We start from the raw sequence: 19910 nt of genomic DNA, 5'->3' as shown, positions 1-19910 counted from the left end.
TTGTCACATCATTTTTTTCACTACCAGGAAAAGGAAGTTGTGCTTTCCAGTAAGTCATCTGAGGTATAGGTGACACGAATCCAAGACTACTTTCTTTTGTTAGAGTATTTCAACACAAACCTAATAAGCAGGTTTGTTGCTGTGGATGTTGGGTGTTATTACTTTTATGTTTCTTCTACTTCTACATAAAGAATGCACAGCAGAGGAAACACCCCATAAAGACTGAATGGAAACACTGCAATAGTTTTGATATTTGAGTGTTGATCATTTTTAGATGAATTTGAACAGATATTGGGTAATGCTTTAGATTACAGCCCGGAAAATACTGTGTAATTAAGAGGAATTTACAGAGTAACTTTCGGTAATTATAGTGTACCTATAAAGTACTTACATGTGAGTATGAGGGAACAATATGTAAAGTTTGGGGAATAAAGGGGTAACAACCAGGAGAATTAAAAAAATATTATACTGTAAGTATTATAGAACTAAGGGGTTCTTCTTCTACTATATGATACAACAATCTTACATTTGGGAGCAATTTAGCGAGAACATACACTGCATACCTTTTTGTAATAATTGTGTACCAAGGCAATACATACTGTATAGGCTTTTTAAAAATGACAGGGTACATACAGTATCTATGCATTTATGCTTTTATTTTATTTTTTTTTGATAGCAAAAGTGCAGATGTTTAAGTTTGGGCTAACATGTTTCAAGGCAAGAAAAGCTAAGACTATTGCATTTTTTTTTTAAATACTGGTTACAGGGTGGTGCTTGTATAATAAATAAAGTGGTGCTTGTATAATAAATAAAGGTTTCCGAGTCAGTGATATAAGATTGTGTGAATGCATTTTTATTGTACTTACCCTGTAAATACATGGAACAAGAGGGTAACAAGCACCACTTTAATTTACAGCCCGCAATGTCACACTTACCCTGTAACTACGGAACAAGAGGGTAACAAGCTACATGAAACAAGAGTATCTTTACCCAATATTTAAGCAAAAGTTGCAATAGTTTTCGTTTTCAGTTTTCACATTAAAAAAATTACAGGGTACATATCTATTATATCTATTTATAAAGCGTATACTGGTTCACCATTATTTCAAAAAGGTACGCAGTGTATGTTCTTGCTAAATTGATCACAAATGTAAGATTGTTATATCATAATAGTAGAATAAGTACCCCTTAGTTCTATAATAAGCACCCCTTAGTTCTATAATACTCACAATATTAATAATTTTTTAATTCTCCTGGTTGTTACCCCTTTATTCCCCAAACTTAAAATATCGTTCCCTTATTTTAAGCACGTTATAGGTACACAATAATTACCGAAGGTTACGCTGTAAAATTGCTTTAATTACCCAGTACTTTCCGGGCTGTAATCTAAAGCGTTACCAGATATTGTTATTGTTAATCAAAATAAATGCGAATATTTTTATTAAAATGTGCCCTTTTCCTTATTTAATTTGACCTATTCCTAGTGGAAAAATCTATACATTTCAGTATAGTACAAATTCTGCTAACATATGTACTGACATATCGCTTGAGACTTACTGATATAAATATTATAATTAAACTTTATTTTGGAGAATACTTCTTTATTGCACAATGCACATCATTTTTTTTTTTTTTTTTCAGGATGGTAGGGGAAGACTCATGAATATTCATTAGGGAAGTCATCCCTAATTGGTCTTAACCCCAGTGACGGGTAGGTTTAGGGGCGGGGTTAGGGGTAGGTCATCAGAACCCCAGTGACGGTTAGGGGAATGAATATTCATGAGTCTTCCCCTACCATCCTGCAAAAAAAAAAAATTCGCGCAGGGTGTACTGGCAAAGGATCGAGACAGGCAGCGGGCAGATCGGAATCAGAAATCCAGGCAAAGGTCTAAGTGGGCTGGCAGCAAACTGGAGGAGTCAAAGAACAGAAACAGGGTCAAACCAGAGAGACAAATTATAGGAGATGAGCGCTCAGAAATGATCACAAAGGTAATGCAAAACTTCGCAGGGAACGAAGTGAGAGAGAGGGCTATAAAGCCCAGAAGATGGGGAACAGCTGTGGAAGGTGATTAGCGTCAGACCGGCTGAGAGAGATGAATGTAATGAACGGGATTAATATTCAGGTGAGGGTGCCCTCTGGTGACGAGAGAGGGAGCTTCCAGAGTCTGGGATTGTGACAATGACCACTGTCTTAAGATGCAAGATATTTATAGTGTACGGTACCTACTTGCAGTTGCAATATAGTAAAATTTTAGCACAATCAAATTAATATCTTTAATTGGACCTTAGCAATACTTAGCAAATCGAAAGTGCATTACATACAACATTAGTTGTTCCAATTTAGCATTCTTTAAGTATACCAATTTAGTATAGGCCTACCAAAAGTACAATGGCAGGGTATTTATATTAAGTAAATAAATATGTAATTCCATTTGTACTACACTTAGCTTAAAATAAATGTTTTTCAAATACATTTTGGTATACTTATTTTTCACTAGGGATGATAATAATTACATAAAAAGATAAAGAAACATAAAATTCTTATGTTACATGTTGTTTTCTTGTAATCTGAAAGATTGCAGTTGGAATTGGTTTATTGCAATTATATAATAGATATGAGTGAGTAACAGCAAGATAAAAGTTGTGCATACTGTAAGCATCGGTAAGAGAGTGTGAGAATAAAACAGTTTTGGGTTGATGAGTATGTAAGACTTTTATAAAGCAAGTCCCATAAAATATAGCTTTTTAACGTTAAATATATTAATAGCTTCTTTTGAGTGACATTTATATATATTTTTTATCTCATGAGGGGAAGTATGCATAAAAACTAATCTATAAAACCACTTATGCTTAATTCTTTCAGCATTTTCTTCTGTTTGCTCTACATGTGAGCTGCTTCTCCAATGAATCCAGTTCTTTTTTTCTTGTAATGAAGAAACGTAAAGCGGTTTTCCATGCAATAATGACTGAATAAAAACTTTCTGCACACATGGACCAACACATCACAATAAATACTTAAATGGACATTTTATTTCAAGAATACAGAAACATGCTTATTGCTTGTCACTGCCCCAAAACACAAACATTCATTTTTAAACGTTTATTTTCTTTAAACAACATTTCATCCCAAAAAATGCCAGACCATAATATTCAAGTGAAAGTTCATGTTTTTTTCCAACAATTATATATCCTGGTTAGCGTGTTATGTTCAGTGAAGCATGTTGAGTGAAAGTGAAGAAGGAAATAAGTGGGGAAAGAAGACAATATGCTGAAAGAATTAGGACAATACCAGCCATACCAAAGGCCATTGTTGTGCGATTATACCATTTACCTTCAAAAACTGTTCATTTACTGCTCTTGTATAAGATATGTTATCAAAATAGAAAGAATTTAATTGCAATTCATTGTGTTCTTTGTGTGTCTACTCAAACTGGCCACTTAAAGGATCTCAGAGAGTGGACAGTAGATGCATGCGATCAACTGATCTTGTTCTTTTGGCATTATATACCAACATCCCTGCCACCACCGCAATGGAGACAACAAAGAGTCCTGCAAAGACCCCAGTGCTTGTGCTCATGTGTAGAAATCCACCATCATTTGAGGCTACAAAATGAAAGAGCAAGAGTTAAATAGAAAATAATGACAGAAATCATATTACAGTCAGTCGCTGTTAAAGGTGCAATGTGTAATAATTTTGAGTATCTATTAACAGAAATGCAATATGAGATCAATAACTAATGTTTTCAGTGGTGTATAAAGAACTTACTTAACACTAGAACGGCCACGGCGGTCATTTTGACCGTTTTGAATTTTATATCTGCAATAACTTTGTTGAAAAAATTAATAAAATCCTGCTGGTACCTGACTTTTCCTAAAAGTGTCTGTATTTTCATTTAAAATGTTTTTAATATAAATTACACATAAGGCAAAAAAACAAATGAACATATTTACCTATTTCGGCCATAGACGGTCATATTGACCGCACTGAATTTCGCGGTATTCTTTTGTTACATTTCCCGCGGTTGAACTTTGTCTATTAGGAAATAATCAGAAGATTCAATTGCAAAATGACAGATATGTTTATCGAGAGCTGGTCAGATGCTGGGAGAGTTAAGGTGTGTATATGTCCGGTATGAAGCCCTTGGCAGCACAGGGACGCTGCGTGTAGAACCATGGAGTGCTGAACACGGGATGACACACGGAAAACGGATACAGGCAGGGAACAAACACGCAGGAAAAATCCACAACGATCTGACAAAGACTAGGCGACAACAGTAACACTAAAAAGGGTCGAATGCTGATCAGTTGCAGCTGGCGCGTTGATCAGAGCGGGCGTGCTGATCAGCTGCTATGATCAGCGACCACGCACACACACAGACACACACACACACACACACACACAACAAGACGAGAAAGAAGACAGCGAATTCATAAACAGGTGACATTGTCTCTCTCAGAATATCTAAATAAGATACTTTCAGTTGTTATTATCTTGTTCTGAGTTATGTTGAATGGATTTGGAAATAGCGCTATCTGTTGTGAATATGCGATAATTACGGGCTACTGATATTATTATTTATAAATGTATAATTAAACTTTTTTTAAATGTACAGTTTGGTGTTGTTTTGTTTTTAAAAGATATCCTAATACAATAAATGCATTAATCTCTCAATTGGGTATTTATCATTAAAGATATAGAGATTGCAATCTAACGGTTAAAATGACCGCTTGTGGCAGTTCTAGTAGTTATGGAATTCTGGCACTTCTAGTGTTAAACCGTAATGTTTTTATTACCTTAGAATGAGACATTTATATCTACATAACCGCGGGCACCCCCTTCTATGAAGGTTGACATAGTTTCTACCGTAGCCGACAGCGAACAAACAGCGCTACAGAGAGCGTTTCGTCACTACCTTGAAAGAGAAGCAGCAGAAAGCTAGAAGCTGGCCATAGACACCGTGAGTAGTGACTTTTCCCTTGTCAGTGGTGTAAAATATGTAGTTGGATTGTTTCTTGTAACTTAGTTCTTCTCCCTCACTGTGTTATGGCTTTGCTAGGTGGGGATAAATGTGCTGGTTACGTTCGCATAGCTGCCAACTCTCACGCATTGGCCGTGAGACACCCGCATTTGATTGGTTTCACACGCTCACACGCCACACTCCCGATTTCTCACGCTGAAGTGTCAACCCGGGCGGTCAAATGCCTGGAAGATGAGTTTATCTATATATCTACCTGTTGAGCCACTCGTGATCGACTAGTTAAACCGCAAATTCGTTAAAAATCTCCCGTTATCTAGAGCGAGCGTGCATGCGAGACAGAGATTGTGCTCCAAACCGCGTAGAGCGAGCGAGAGACCTTGCGCGAGCGAGACCCCCCCCCGTCAACAAATCTCACTCGTCTCTACCCCCCCCCCCCCCCCCGTCAACAAATCTCACGCCGAGCAAAACTCAAAAGTTGGCAGGTATGCGTTCGTGAGACAGCTGATTAGTACTCTTGTCATTGACCGTAAAACAGTATGTTACAGGAATCACCAACCCGTCGATCGCGGTCGACAAGTCGATCTTGGAAGCATTTTAAGTCGATCGCGAAGAGTTTTCAAAATCAGAGAAAAAAAGCCTATTGTGTGTAGTAAATGGTGTCTAGGGGATGCGGAGGCGCGCGCGCTGTTACAATCATGTCATTTTTGCCGCGCGCACCTTTGGGCTCATGCGGACGCGTCGAGTTTAAACAAGGCTTTACGCTTTAACCAGCTCAGCCACAGTAACAGCTCATATTAGCCAGCTAAACTTTTACTACCCTGTTAGAAAAAATATATAGTTGCATAGTTTCATGTGGTTCTTCTCCCTCGCTGTATTATGGTTTTGCTATGTGGGGAGAAATGTGCTGGTTACGTTTGTGAGACAATCAGCTGATTACTATTATTATATTATATATTAAGACCCTTGATCCTCACCTGACTATGGCTTTGTAAACTTTATCCATGATGTGGTTTATAATGGACTGTGGTACAGAAACAGTGACAATGTTACACACTCTTGGCTTACTCTGGCTATTCTCTGCTGTCTCAGACGACGATATGTTTGTCCCGTTTTAGCCACCGTAGCTTCTTCAAAAGGGAGGGGTGTGCAGTGGGCTGAGCCCTTAGTGCAACTCGCAACCGAAACGCTAGATGGCGCTAAAAATCACACACTGCACCTTTAAAGGAATGATTAAGCCAAAAATTAAAACTGTTGTTTTAAAGACCTATTATGCTCTTTTTCAAAGTCTGATTTTGTTTTTGGGATCCACTAGAAAAGGGTTTCATGCTTTAATGTTCAAAAATGTAGTAAATGTCACGCCCCTTTCCCTAATGTGAGTTTTTTCTTTCCTTTTTTTTTCCTGTATGCCATGGGTGGGAATTATTTAAATGAGAAATATTGTGAAATTATAAGTACTACGTTCATGGAAGAAACTCAAGAGTACAATCGAGGCGTTTCAGGGAGTTCAGAAACAGTGCTTACTGATATAGACAATAACTCCCTTTGGAGTGACTTTGTGCTTTGTAACTTTGCAGACCTTTTTCATGCTCAAACAGCAACATTTCACACTAAAGAAAGTTGTAAATGTAAAAAAGCATAATTGGACCCCTTTAAACCATATTCATATACCTGCAGAATTATGAGTCTGTCTTGCCACACGCAGGGGACCCTGGGTGATGTAGTGGCTAGCTGTTTCTTGGCTCACGTCTCGCCTACGTCTGCGAGCGGCTTGACTGAGGCAGCCTTGGGCACATCTGGAGTTCGAGCTGTCTTTTGCACACAGGATCACGGAACAGCTAATGTACACCTGTCAACACGATTATTATATTGAAAGGTTCCTGCTCAACACAATTTACACATTATTGTTATGAAAATGTATCACACCTCATCGAAGCCTCCTGTGAACTTGAAAGCTTGGATCTCAAAGTCATATTTTGTGGAGTCACTTGGGTAAGGCATGACTGTTTCATCCATAACACACCTGAAATAACAATCAAAGAACTGAAGGACTTCTGAACACATCTTGAGAGTGTTCAGTTTCAGTATTTTTCCCAATGGTTGGATAAATACTTGGAATTGTGTATTATTTTTCAAGTTAGAGAGAAAATGCAACACAAAACATTCATCATGCCTTAATGAGATTTTTTTTAAGTGTATGCTGCTCACCAAGGCTGCAATTATTTGATCAGAAACAGTAATATTGTGAATATTACAGTTAATAATTACAGTTCCCTTTTGAAACGGTTCACTTGCATTGCGTCAGTCTTTTCTGACACTAGGGGGAAACTCAGTTTTCTCCGAATACTGAAGCCTGATGACAAGTGGCTTTTCAGCCTGCAGAAACCGGGAACAATTTCAGAGCGAAGATCATCTCCTAGCTGATTCTGAAGACGACAACACAGAAGCCTCTGTACTCGCCATCGAAGCAAGCCGCCTGCAGCGGATCAATGGTGCCTTTCCGGCGAATGCAAAAGAGCAAATGTCATCCTGCGAAAGCCGAAAGAGCAAATTTATATTCTAAAAGAGCAAATTACGCGACGTTTGTTGCAAAATGCCACGCCACGAGTGTGGCTCATGCAGGGTTCCCCTGCTTCCCTTGTATGAGCATGACTCGGATGTAGCTTGCCTGGGACGCAACAAGTCCACGCCGAGGATGGACTCACTGAGACCAGCTGCTCTAGCTGCTCTTCAGCGGCCCTCCCTACAGTTGACGACGTGGAGGAAAAATTCTATACTAAACTTCCCCCATTGGAGGAAGCCGTCACTGCGCATCACTGTCCACCCTTGGCTGGAAGGCTAAAGCCTCCCACTCGTCCAATTCATGCAGAGCTACATCTACACTCGTGGCCAAGCTGGTTCATCGTTGACTCCACAGCACGCCAAGCCGGCTCCCGCACCCGCTCAGCCCCAACGAAAGGTGGAACCTGAGGTGAAGCAGCGCTTCCGCTCAGCAAAGCGCTACCCGTTTCCCAGGCGTTAGGGACCCCGTCCTAAGGTAGAGCTGGTCCCTGAGCCACCTAAGCAGTCCTAATATATCTCGGACACAAGGAGCAGGAGGCTGGGTCCCGCAGAGGCCAGATTACCACCAAAACGACCATGTGTTTACCTCCCAACCCCCTGTTCAGTTCTGGGCATTGGAGGCGTCACACTTCTGTCTCAGACAGCAACTCTCACGTCCTCCGAGCCGAAGTATAAGTTCTGCTAGCAAAGGGCACAGTAGAGGAAGTCCCTGCAGCCCACAGCGAGTTAGGCTTTTACAACTGCTATTTCCTTGTCCCCAAGGAGGATGGCGGCCTCAGGCCCATCCTCGATTTGAGATGTCTGAACCACACTCTGATAAGACGGCCGTTCAGAATTAACTTTGCAACAAATCCTCCCTCAGATCTGCCCAGGGGATTGGTTTTTATCAGTGGATCTGAAGGACGCATACTTTCATATCCAGATAGCTCCATTACAGACCGTTCTTGAGATTCGTGTTCGAGGGGGTGGCTTACCAATATACAGTCCTACCATTCGGACTGTCTTTTACGAAATGTATGGATGCATCTCTCTCCCCCCTGAGACGAAAGGTAGTTTGCGTCCTGAATTTCCTAGACGATTGGTTGCTCTTAGCCCAATCAAAGGAGGAACTGTGTGTGCTTAATTTTCTGCTCCTCAGCCATCTGGAAAGTCTGGGGTTCAGGATCAACTTGAGCAAGAGCTCGCTGTCCTCCAGCCAACGCATCGCATTCCTGGGGGCAGTATTCGATTCGTCCCAAATGCAGGCCTGGATTTCGCCGGAACGCTCCCTGAAAATTCTGAAGTTAGTGGTGGCATTTACAGCTGGGAGCAACCTCCTCCTGAAAATGTTTCAGAAGCTACTGGGCCTCAGGGCAGCAGCCTCCTCAGTAGTTTCCTTGGGCTTGTTACATGTGCGGCCACTACTACGCTGGTTGAAGGCAAGCGTGGCGCGAGGACCGCATTATTCTCAGGGTGACCCACGGCTGCACCAGAGCCCTGGTCCCCTGCTCCTGGATGGAATCAATGTTGGGCTGGCACATCAACTGCCTGGAAATGATGGTAGTACTTCTGGCCTTTAAGGAATTCCAGCAAGAACTCAGAGGGCACCATGTCCTGGTCCGGTAGGACAGCATGACAGTGGTAGCCTATATAAATTATAAGGGAGGTTTCAGGTCTCGTCTGCTGAACAGGCTGGCACGTCGCCTCTTCCTGTGGGCACAGGACAATCTCTGCTCAGTGAGAGCGATACATGTTCTGGGCTCCATGAACACGGGTGCAGACATTCTGTACCGAGTGGAGACTGCAACTTAGACCTCCCTGCCCTTCAGGCACTGATTCTGTCTGCCTAGTCAGTCTCCACCCTCAGGGTTTTTTCTAAGAGATATCATACCCACAGGTTCCGGTTCCAAACCCGAGCCTGCCTTATAGGTCATATTCTAGGTCCCTATCTCTGGTAGCCTGCCCTGGGGCCCCCCGGCTATGGCCTCGCAGGATGGCTTCCTTTCTGTGCTAGTAGTACTCCGTTTTGCAGTGCGTTCCCCATAGGGTCCTAAAAGATTGACCTAATGTGAGTGAACCATGTCGAAAGGGAACATTCCAGTTACTGATCTACAGTAACCTTGGTTCCCTGAGAAAACGGGAATGAGCATTGCGTAGCTTCCCATGCTACTGCGCATTTGGCGAGTCGATGCTGCTGCTACTCTGCCGAAAAATCATGGACGTGCACAGATATGAACCAATCAGGCTTCAGTTTCCTCACAGCGTCAGAAAAGTCTGACGCAATGCTCATTCCTGTTATCCCAGGGAACCAAGTTTATGTCCGTAACCAGAAAGTTTTCTGTTTTAATATACTTTAAAATGTAATTTATTCCTGTGGTGTCAAAGCTGAATTTCCAGCATCATTACTCCAGTTTACAATGTCACATGATCCTTCAGAAATCATTCTAATATGCTGATTGCTCAAGAAACATTTGTTATTATTATTAATGTTAAAAACAGTTGTGCTGCTTCATACATTTGTGAAAACCATAATATAATTTCTTTAGGATTCTTTGATTAATAGAAAGTTTAAAGGAACAACATTTATTTGAAATATAAATATTTTGTAACATTATAAATGTCTTTACTGCCACTTTTGATCAATTCATGTGTCCCTGCTGGATAAATGGTAATGTATGTCTTAATTGATTATTAATTTTTGTTTATTATTAAACTCTACTGTAACATTCTATAAGATCACAGAAATCGCTTCTAAAGATCTCTCAGTAGCAGATCAAGTGTTTGCAGCATTATTCAATGTGTTGACGTAATTTCCACTGAAACAGGAAAACAGGGCGGGACATATAAAACAGCTCCTCCCCTTTTTAAAAATAGCCAGTAGCATTTAGTTTATATAACAGCTCGGCCAGAGCCATTGAGCTCGGTAAAGCCGCAGTTTCCTCCTAGTCTCTAAACGTTTCTTCTCTTAATGTCCTCCTTATTGCTTTAAAATATAGCATTCTGTGCAGAATTCAAATGGGTCCGATATGTTTTCTGGTATGCACAGACTCGCGCAGATGTTCCGCAAGATGATCTGTGCTAATGTGTCTCTGGACCGGAGAAGACTGTGTGCGCTGTGGCGGTTCGTGTGACACAGGGCATATTTACACTGTTTGGATCATTCCCTATTCCCTATATAGTGCACTATGTGCTATTCACCATCTAGAAAATAGTAACTGAGTGAACAAATGACCGATTTTAGACGCAGCTTCAGTGTCTATTTATAATGTTTGGGTCGGTGCGCTTTAGATTCAAGAGAGCATTTGATTGGACAGAAAATCTGATGAGAAGCTGAAGTGCAGCTTGATGTCATCAAAATCATTGATCCATATTGGTGGAAGTGAGAGACTAAGTTTTGAATGCTTATCTCTTCTAAATATGAATTTTGTCATTGTTTGGGGGTCCGCTAGCTTATAGAAAACAGTAAGGCTCATACTAAAAGCCAAAAAACTTCAATTTTGATTTCATGGGGACATTAAGTGCTTTGAGCAATTTGACCTTACAATTAAATGACTAATCATTTTTCTTTCATTAATACAGTTCAAATAAGTATGTTTAGCACTGAATAAGGGTTCAGGTACATCAAATCTTTAGCTTCACACTTGTTTTTTCACATTGCAGCCACGTAATAAATAAAATTTTCCTTATTTGAGGAAAGCCATTGTGAGGTTTTCAACAAAGCCTTGAAGACCGACCATGTATTTGAAGGAGAACACCAACTTTCTACATGGGTTTGCACCTGAAACCTTTGTGTTAGTAGACCAAAAGCTTAACCCAGTGAGCCTTTAATTTTGCAACAGTCCTGCAGTGTTTTAAACATTACCAGTGACAAACTTGAGTATAATGAATAAACTTACTCTGTCATTAGTGCATGACATTGCTCATTCTGAAAATGTAAAAATCTAGTTCATGATAAAGTCTTACCCGTCTTTGATGATGTCATAAAAGACAGGACTGAACGGATTGTCTTCAGGAGTGGCCCTGCAGGACTCAACGAAGAGTGTGACCTCTGGGAGAGCAGTACGGGCTTCAATGCCCATGTAGATCTTGTCCATCAGCTGAACCTGCACTGGATACTGGCTAGGATCTACCTGACTGTTAAAGGTTTGGTCTGTGAAAACTTCAAATGAGTAACTAAATGTGCCAAAGCTGGATTCAGTGAAGATGTAGTCGGATTTGTGGTTGACATAGCGGTTGGACACACTGGCTATTTTGGGATACTGGCAGGAGAAGTCAAATTTAACTTGATTGCGTCTGGTGATAACAGCATTCGGGTTTTCAAAGGAGTTGATCTCGTTATGGAAGACAAAGAAATCTCCAGAGTCCTGGTTGGTGTTAAATGAAGAAAAAAATAATCAGAATGAAAACACTCAAATATTCCAAAAAGAACTTAGAAGAATATAAAACAGTTTCCATACATCCATCGTAGTGCCACAGGTGTTGAGGGACATTGTGCCCAGGATGTGGGTTTGATTGGAAGTAAGAGAGCAGGTGGGGTCTCGCAGTTGAAGCCAGTCCTGGTCAATGCCATCCATGGAGGCTTTACTGACTACAATGCTGATACTGTTATCGTCACAGATGACCTTTGCTTCACCTTAAAAGATATGATACATTTATTAAGTCATGATTAGTGTATTTTTATGTAACCTGCATTTAAATCATGAAAAAAACCAAACACACAATTCGCGCAATGAGCACAAACACAATTCATAACTCACTACATTCTCAGTGGACATTAGCAATTAATCTATTCCAAATACATTTGAAGGTAACTCCCTTGAGTACTAAGGTTTGTTACCGCCCAGCAACTTAATTTTACATTTACATTTACATTTAATCATTTAGCAGACATTTTATCCAAAGTGACTTACAACTGAGGAGAACAATAGAAGCAATCAGACCAGCAAGAGGGCAACAATACAAGTGCTGTAACAAGTCTCAGTTAGTCTAGTACAGTTAAAACATCGCAAGGTTTTTAAATCAGAAAAACAAATAGAATAGAATAGGCAAGTGCTAGAATTAATTGGTCAGGTGCTGGCGAAAAAGATGTGTCTTTAGATATTTTTTGAAAATGGCTAAAGACTCAGCTGCACGAATTGAGATGGGAAGGTCATTCCACCAGCAGGGAACAGTCCAGACTGTGAGAGTGATTTTGTGCTTCTTTGGGATGCCATTTCGAGGCGTCGTTCACTTGCAAAATGCAAGCTTCTGGAAGGCGCATAAGTCTGAACTAGCGAGTTTAGGTATATTGGTGCAGACCCAGTGGTTGTCTTGTAGGCAAACATCAGTGCCTTGAATTTGATGCGAGCGGCTATTGGCAGCCAGTGCAAACAGATGAAGAGAGGTGTGATGTGGGCTTTCTTCGGCTTGTTGAAGACCACCCTTGCTGCTGCATTCTGGATCAGTAGCAAAGGCTTGATAGTACATGCCGGAAGGCCCGCTTAGAGAGCATTACAATAGTCCAGTCTTGATAGAACAAGAGATTGGACAAGGAGTTGTGTGGCCTGCTCTGATAGGAAGGGTCTGATCTTCCTGATGTTGTATAAAGCAAATCTGCAGGACCGGGCCGTTGTAATGGACCGGGCCGTTGTAATAATATGGTCTGTGAAGCTTAGCTGATCATCAGTCACAACTCCAATCATCAATCACAACTCCAACTGACTACAATGTCAGTACAATGTACTATTAATTTTGTTCAACTAGTTTATACGTACTTGCTAGAAGTGGTGAGGATTTTGGTCTATCCTCAGTGATTCACCAAAAAGATTTGTTCACTGATTCGTTCAGTGGCTCTTTGCACCATAGGTGTCAATAAGGGAATATATTTGAGCTTTATGTTATTGAATCATTCAATTAATCAAAATATTTAGCATGTCTACAAATCCAATAAGGTAAAGAACTCTAGAAAGAGCGTCAAAGCATTGTTTTCTCCACAAATAACAACAAAGCAGCCTATAACCTAAAACAATTACGAGTTTAACGTTAACACATTACCTGAACAAACAACATGCCATAAAACTTTAGAAAGTTCGGCAGTTTGCTGTCACATGCTTCAAATGTTGAGAACGATTAACGCGAGGATGATTTATTCACTTAAAAGATTCATTCAAAAACACAGATTCATTCATAAACAACACAGAATGCACCAGTACTTGCTTAAAGCAACACCAAGTAACTTTTCCTCTGCGGTCGCCCTACAGGTTGGAAGTGGAATTGTCCATTACTGCTGTCGTAAATAATTTAGCCTACCGCATCCTACTGTCGCACGCAGGCACATGCTCTCTGTTTATCCAGCACCGGCTTTGGAATCATGATGACAATTCAAAAGCTACCCGGCTGCTAGGTACCTTACATGTAGTTTTAGTCTACTGTCGAGTACGCTCCACCTATCAGCAATTGTAATGCTTGCCGTAAAGCAAGTCAAATTTGTAGTTTTCTTATGTCTCATTCGGACTACAGAAACGCGAGCTGATCTGGCAATCTTACATAGCGTGGATATATCAGATAAAGGACCGCAAAGCGGTGGCATAAGTGCATTTCACCATGTCACGACTTGATGAACCACTGAAACGATTTTGAAAACATTATCTTAAGGTAAAAAACTTACTTAGTGTTGCTTTAAGCATTCACATATGTATTCAAATACATAAAAGATGTGTCTGCAAATACATTTACCTGATAGAACCCTTGCTTTTGCCACAACCACAATAATGCACCTCATTTCTGACTGCCTGATGAATAAAAGAGAGGAAAGAACTCTTGAGAAATTATACAGAGAACACAAATTACCGGTGAACTTAGATCCCCCTTTACCTGTGAGGTGTCTCTGCTGTGAAACACACAGGTACATGGCGAAAAAGATCCGTCTCCTGTGGAATCCAGGTCAGTGTTGCCATCATAACCCCATTACTCAAACTTGTCAGGGTCTTAGACATATTAGAGGGGCCACTGACCTGGAAGTCAAAGATGCTACACAAGAGGAACAGAAAGATCACATAACATCAACTCAAGTGATTGGCACATGGAAAAACTGCTTTAGCAAACATTGACAGTTGAGCATATGATATCAAGGTATGCTTTGACCTAGTGATAAAGTAAAATCAGTTTAATTAATCACTGCACTGCATTAAAAGTCACTGCACTAAGAAATGAATTTTTTTTATACCGTATATCAACTCTCCTAGCAAACACAAATGTTTTAAGAACGTTTTGCTGATGTTCACATCAAGTTATTTAAAATGTTAAATAACTGAATGTTCTCTGAACGTTCAAAACACGAGCAATGTATAAATAATGTTTTTGTGGTCACGTTTTGAGTCCATTATTAAAGATCAAATAATTCTGAACGGATACTGAACATACTAGAAGAATGTTAGTTCATAACTTTGAGAGAACCTTGCCAGAACGTTCGCCAAAGTGGAACGTTCCTTGTTAGCTGAGTTGTTGAAGTTTGATAGCAACAGAAATGTAGCAAAAAAGTGAAATGCAATTAAATACAGAGTTTAAAGACAGTGAAAACTAATTGTCTGACAAAGAGTGGAAGACAAATATGTAACACCAAACATTATTCAGACCTGTTGTCTGCGACCTGTGCTTGGAGGGTGATCTCGTGAGCCTGTCCCACAGCAGCATGATGTACATCTCCATGCAAAGGAGTTGATGTCAAGAAACTTGGCTTGTCCACCCCTGGTACACAACCCTGAGCTGGTGGAAGAACTGCAAGATGCCGTAGATTGTGTTTAAATTCACAGAAACAATGCACACAATACACAGTTTCAGTGGTACACGGTTCATTAATGAGCTAGCACAACAGACAAAAAATAGACATTCTAAGGGTTTCGTCATCCACAAACTGTGAACACATAAGTTCACTACTACTTTTTCTATACATGCTGCGATATAAATAACCACTGAGCCTGTTCATCCACAATTTTTCTTTTGTCATTTATTGCATTGTTTCTGGCTCTTGCACACATTCTGCCAAAAGACAGAAACTGGTTGTTCAGGGCGATCAAACACAAATGAATGTCTAATGTTCCGCTGGTGGTGATTGATGTCTCTATTGGCGGAAATATACTGTGTCTCTATACACTCTTTCAAAATGTACTTTTGACTTTAATTTCTTTCTTTGTATTTTATCAATGCCTTTATTCAACAATAGATTATACATTTCACACCTTAGTATTATCTGGTTTTCCAGTCATTTGTGATTACTGTTTTAGGAATTTTAATCAGAGAGATTGCTCTGAATATTTCTTACTTTTTCAACTTAATTCTTCTGATATTCATTTTAATTAAATTATGAGATTTCTGTATAGACTAACTTTGTTAAAAACATTTTAAAGAGATTTCTTTATTTTTTTTACCCAATTGAATCCAATTGTGTGATTACTGAAAGGCTATATCTATACAATTAGCTTCCTAACTTTTTTTTTTGCATAAAGGAGAGTCTCTGTTTGACCCATAGCAGATGTGCTACAGTGTACAAATGTGATTCTCACTCACTTTCAACTCCAAACTGCAAAGGCACTTGACTGAGAGCAGTTGGGTTGCTGTCATTGAATGCGTTACTGACAGAGAAGACCCCATTATGGTCCATCACAGTTATGTTTGAAACAGGATAATCCTCCAGGATGAGCTCAAACACATGCACACCCAGGGCCAGTGAATCTCCTGTGTGCAAAGTGCATGATTCCTATAAAGCAGAATAAACCATTATATACTGTATATATATATATATATATATACACAGTATAATACAGTATCACACACACTAAACATTACCTTGTGAAGATGTATGTTTGGATGTTGATGGCACAGTGTGCAGTTGGCGTCATTAAACCTGCATCTCACAACATCGTCATCTGGGTCATGTGCCAGCAATTGAAAATTCTGGAAGCAGTTCTGAGGAATCCTGAATATTATCAAACAGAAGATAGAGCAAGATTATTTTTTTGGAAGTAGATGTGTCTGTTATAAAGGCAAATGTGAATAATGCATTCAAATGCACAAACCTTATGTTTGGAATTGCAGCTGAAACAGGGGATCTGTTTGGAGACTGAGTGTCAGATCGCTGGCCAGTGTCAACACGAGTGTGAAGCGTCCATCCACCGACACCCTGAACATTATCTTCCCAGCAGCAACCAGAGGAACTGAAAGAGACATTTGATCAAATGCACATTTGCATTCTTTTAATGTCATGTATTTTATGTGTTTAAATGCATGAGTTCACTTTACGCATTAACCACAGAACTTAGCATATAACATTCCTTTAACCTAAACTATTAACTGTTAAGGTCTTTGGTATGTGCATTTTGGGATTTTATTATTTAACCTATTATGTATATTTTGCGATCATCAATAACTTAAGGTAGAACATAGTTCTATAATATAAAAGTAGCATCAGAATTACCTCAGAATGAAGGGACCATTACTAGTGACATTAGTGGCCATGTGAACCTCTGATTGGCACCACAGATTTTGAGCTGTGCTGTCGGTCTCCATAGGTTCTGTGTTGGTGAGGACGCCACAGGATCCACTCTCACAGATCCAGTTGACTTGAGAACCACAGGGACCCCTACTGGACTCTCTGGAGTAGAAGTGCATCTGCATAAAGCATAGAGGATACCGGGGTTACCACATGTTTAACTCTAGTGAATTTTTCTCAGGAGAGATTTCTTTTGATCATATTATTTAAAAAAACAGTTGAATCTTGTATAATTTGCCTAACTTATACGTGTAAAAGCAATGTAAAACAGTGTATCTAATTGCAATGATACAGCAATGCCTCCCTTTGTTATTGTTAACGAAAACTATTATATAAATCATCAATTATCAATTATATTGACTAATTTCTCATTTTCAGTAATTGAAATAAAGCTGAAATAAAGTAAAATATAAATATTAGATGAAAACTTAAACTTTCAAAAGTTTAATGAAAATTAGCAATGTTGCCTTGGCAGCTTACTGAAATAAATGTTTAGTTGAAGTATTAAAAGGACTAAAACTAAAGCTGAAATAAAAATAAATTAAAGCTAAATATATTCAAATCAAAAACTAATAAAATTACAAAAGCACATAACAACATTTCTCATAAAATGAAAACTTAAAATACATAAATGAGAACAAATTCAAAATATGAATAATAACTATAAATAATACTACAATAGCATTGCATCACAGTGTCATGAAACTGCACATGGAACATGGACAGAGGTGATCCAAACGCAGGCTTTATTAAGAGGAGAATCCAGAGACAGGTACAAGGAAACAGGCAGGGGTCAAAACCAGGTAAGCAGTCCAAACAAACATCAAATCCGTGCAGGGATAAGGCAAACGGGAAACCGGGAACAGGCAGATAACTGGAACTGGAACAAGGCTAGGTAATGCAGTCAGACACATACAATACTGAGCAATAAACCAAGGGAAAACTCAGGCTTAAGACAGGTGCGCTCAATCTAAAACAGGTGCAACAAATAAACCATAATCAGTCCAGGGTAAAACATAAAGGAAACAATAAACTAGGAAGGAGTGCCCCCCAGAGGCTCAAGCGGGCACTCCAGCCGCAGATCGTCACACACAGCAACCATCTCTTTTTTCTTTACACGTTTACAACTATTCACATCTACGTTTAGATTACTTATTCTTACTTAAAATTAATTTGACATATTTTGTATGACAGTTAAAATAGAGGTCAAATGAAATTGATTAAAAATAAACAGAGTGAGACTCAAAATGTTAAAACTGTATTTACCTCCACGGATCCATCAGGAAATCTGTTTCCAGGCGTGAATGTCATGGAACCCCCATAGAAACCTACGGCTGGTCCCACAGCGAGAGTCAAGCTAATCAGCAGCAGCAGCATCGTGCCGTGTGCCATTGCGTCTGCTGGAAACGTTCGTTGAGCAATGCCATTTACAAAGAGAAATGGGTGGATACCTTCTGTCTCCAAGTTATTGTCTAAGTTGTTCCACCAGTTGAAGACAAGCATGTGATGAATGACAGGAATCAGCTTCCTTAAAAAGCCACACACAGAGATTATTTATATCGGGTTACATCAACTTTGATTTCCTTATTATATAGATAACAATATCATCCATTGGGTAACATGATACATTGCAAAATAATATTATTTTCCAAATTAGTATGTTGTCAAAACTCCATAAAATATTAAGAAATTGTTTTTATATGGGTAGCAATAAGATAAAAAACAAATGTATAAACCAACTTTTGCAGTCGATCAAGATGAAATTCACATTTCACAAACAAGATACCAAATATTTCAGATGATCTAACTGTTAACCATGTTGTATCTCTGGAATCATATTAACTATAGTGGCTAAATCTATGATGATAGGTCAATACGTTTTTCCAAAGCAATATAATGATATGCATCTTTAACACTAGAACATCTATCTGATCTCTCTCTCTCTCTCTATATATATATATATATATATATATATATATATATATATAATTTTAATTAGGCCATTGCTTACTCAGCCTCATGTCATTCCAAACCTGTCAACTTCCTCTTCTATGTAATGCAAAGGATGTAATGACAGTCTTGATCACCTTGCATTTTCAGGGGGAAAAATTCAATGAATGTATATGGACACTGAGGGTGTCAGTCCCTAACATTTCCTTTTTGTGATCAACAGAAGAAAGATGTCACACTGGTTTGTAAAAAACAAAAGGGAATAAGTAAGGACAGCTTGTACTCCTTGGGCAACTCCTGAGGTTTATAATCCCTAATAAATCAGCTCTAACTAATTACTGTAATGCTCAATAAGGTTGTTTTATTGTTAAGACTTTTACTTTACTCAGAGAATCAGTTGGGTAACTTCCATAACATTTCCTTCAAATGTAGAGCTGAGAGATGAAGAGAGTGAGACATCTAAAGAACTAGAAAAGATGAATTAGACACAGTTGAACAGAACAGGTTTTGTGTAGAACATCCACATCATTTTGCCTCCTTCTGCATTTGTCTAGTGTTGTTGTATTAATTTTGAATAAATCTATAATGTCTTTTGTTATTGTGTGTGACTTTAAAAGTTATATATTAGTATCAAAAAACCTGTTGAAAAGATGTATGGCCTTGCCAGATTGTGTAACAACAACAATACATGAATGCTAATGACTGAATATTAATGACTTCATTCAGGACTATGTGATTGTATGTAATGTATTCAAAGCGTTCAAAAGTTTGGAGCCGATACGATTTTTTCACCACTTTTTTTTTTTTTTTTTGCTCACTAAGGCTACATTTATTTGACCAAAATACAGTACAATATTAATATTATGAAATATCATTACGATTTAATATATTCTATTTTATTGTGTAATTTATTCCTG

General features: G+C 39.0%; 1 protein-coding gene across 1 annotated transcript; it reads right to left on the bottom strand.

Moving 5' to 3' along the window:
- Positions 1-3012: 3012 nt before the first annotated feature.
- On the bottom strand, positions 3013-18465 carry LOC130078649 (uncharacterized). Its single transcript, XM_056244224.1, has 13 exons — positions 18310-18465; positions 16969-17162; positions 16571-16708; positions 16341-16470; positions 16062-16251; positions 15131-15272; positions 14370-14525; positions 14232-14287; positions 11975-12150; positions 11481-11881; positions 6903-6999; positions 6648-6825; positions 3013-3603 (listed from the first exon to the last, which is right to left on the bottom strand). The coding sequence occupies exons 1-13, from the start codon at positions 18433-18435 to the stop codon at positions 3449-3451; spliced, it is 2139 nt and encodes a 712-aa protein (XP_056100199.1). The 5' UTR covers positions 18436-18465; the 3' UTR covers positions 3013-3448.
- Positions 18466-19910: the final 1445 nt, after the last annotated feature.

This window comes from Rhinichthys klamathensis, unplaced genomic scaffold, assembly GCF_029890125.1.
Source record: "Rhinichthys klamathensis goyatoka isolate OS25496 unplaced genomic scaffold, OSU_Roscu_1.1 h1tg000945l_1, whole genome shotgun sequence".
NCBI classification, from domain to species: Eukaryota; Metazoa; Chordata; class Actinopteri; order Cypriniformes; family Leuciscidae; genus Rhinichthys; species Rhinichthys klamathensis.
This window is presented reverse-complemented; position numbering and strand designations above follow the sequence as displayed.

What these genes read in the sequence shown, in the direction of transcription:
- LOC130078649 (XM_056244224.1), bottom strand. Translation starts at nt 18,435, where the DNA reads ATGGCACACGGCACGATGCTGCTGCTGCTGATTAGCTTGACTCTCGCT. An exon ending in TTCCTGATGGATCCGTGGAG is followed by an intron (nt 17,163 to 18,309) that starts GTAAATACAGTT and finishes TGCTTTATGCAG; the next exon opens with ATGCACTTCTACTCCAGAGA. An exon ending in GCACAGGTCGCAGACAACAG is followed by an intron (nt 14,526 to 15,130) that starts GTCTGAATAATG and finishes CCTCTTGTGTAG; the next exon opens with CATCTTTGACTTCCAGGTCA.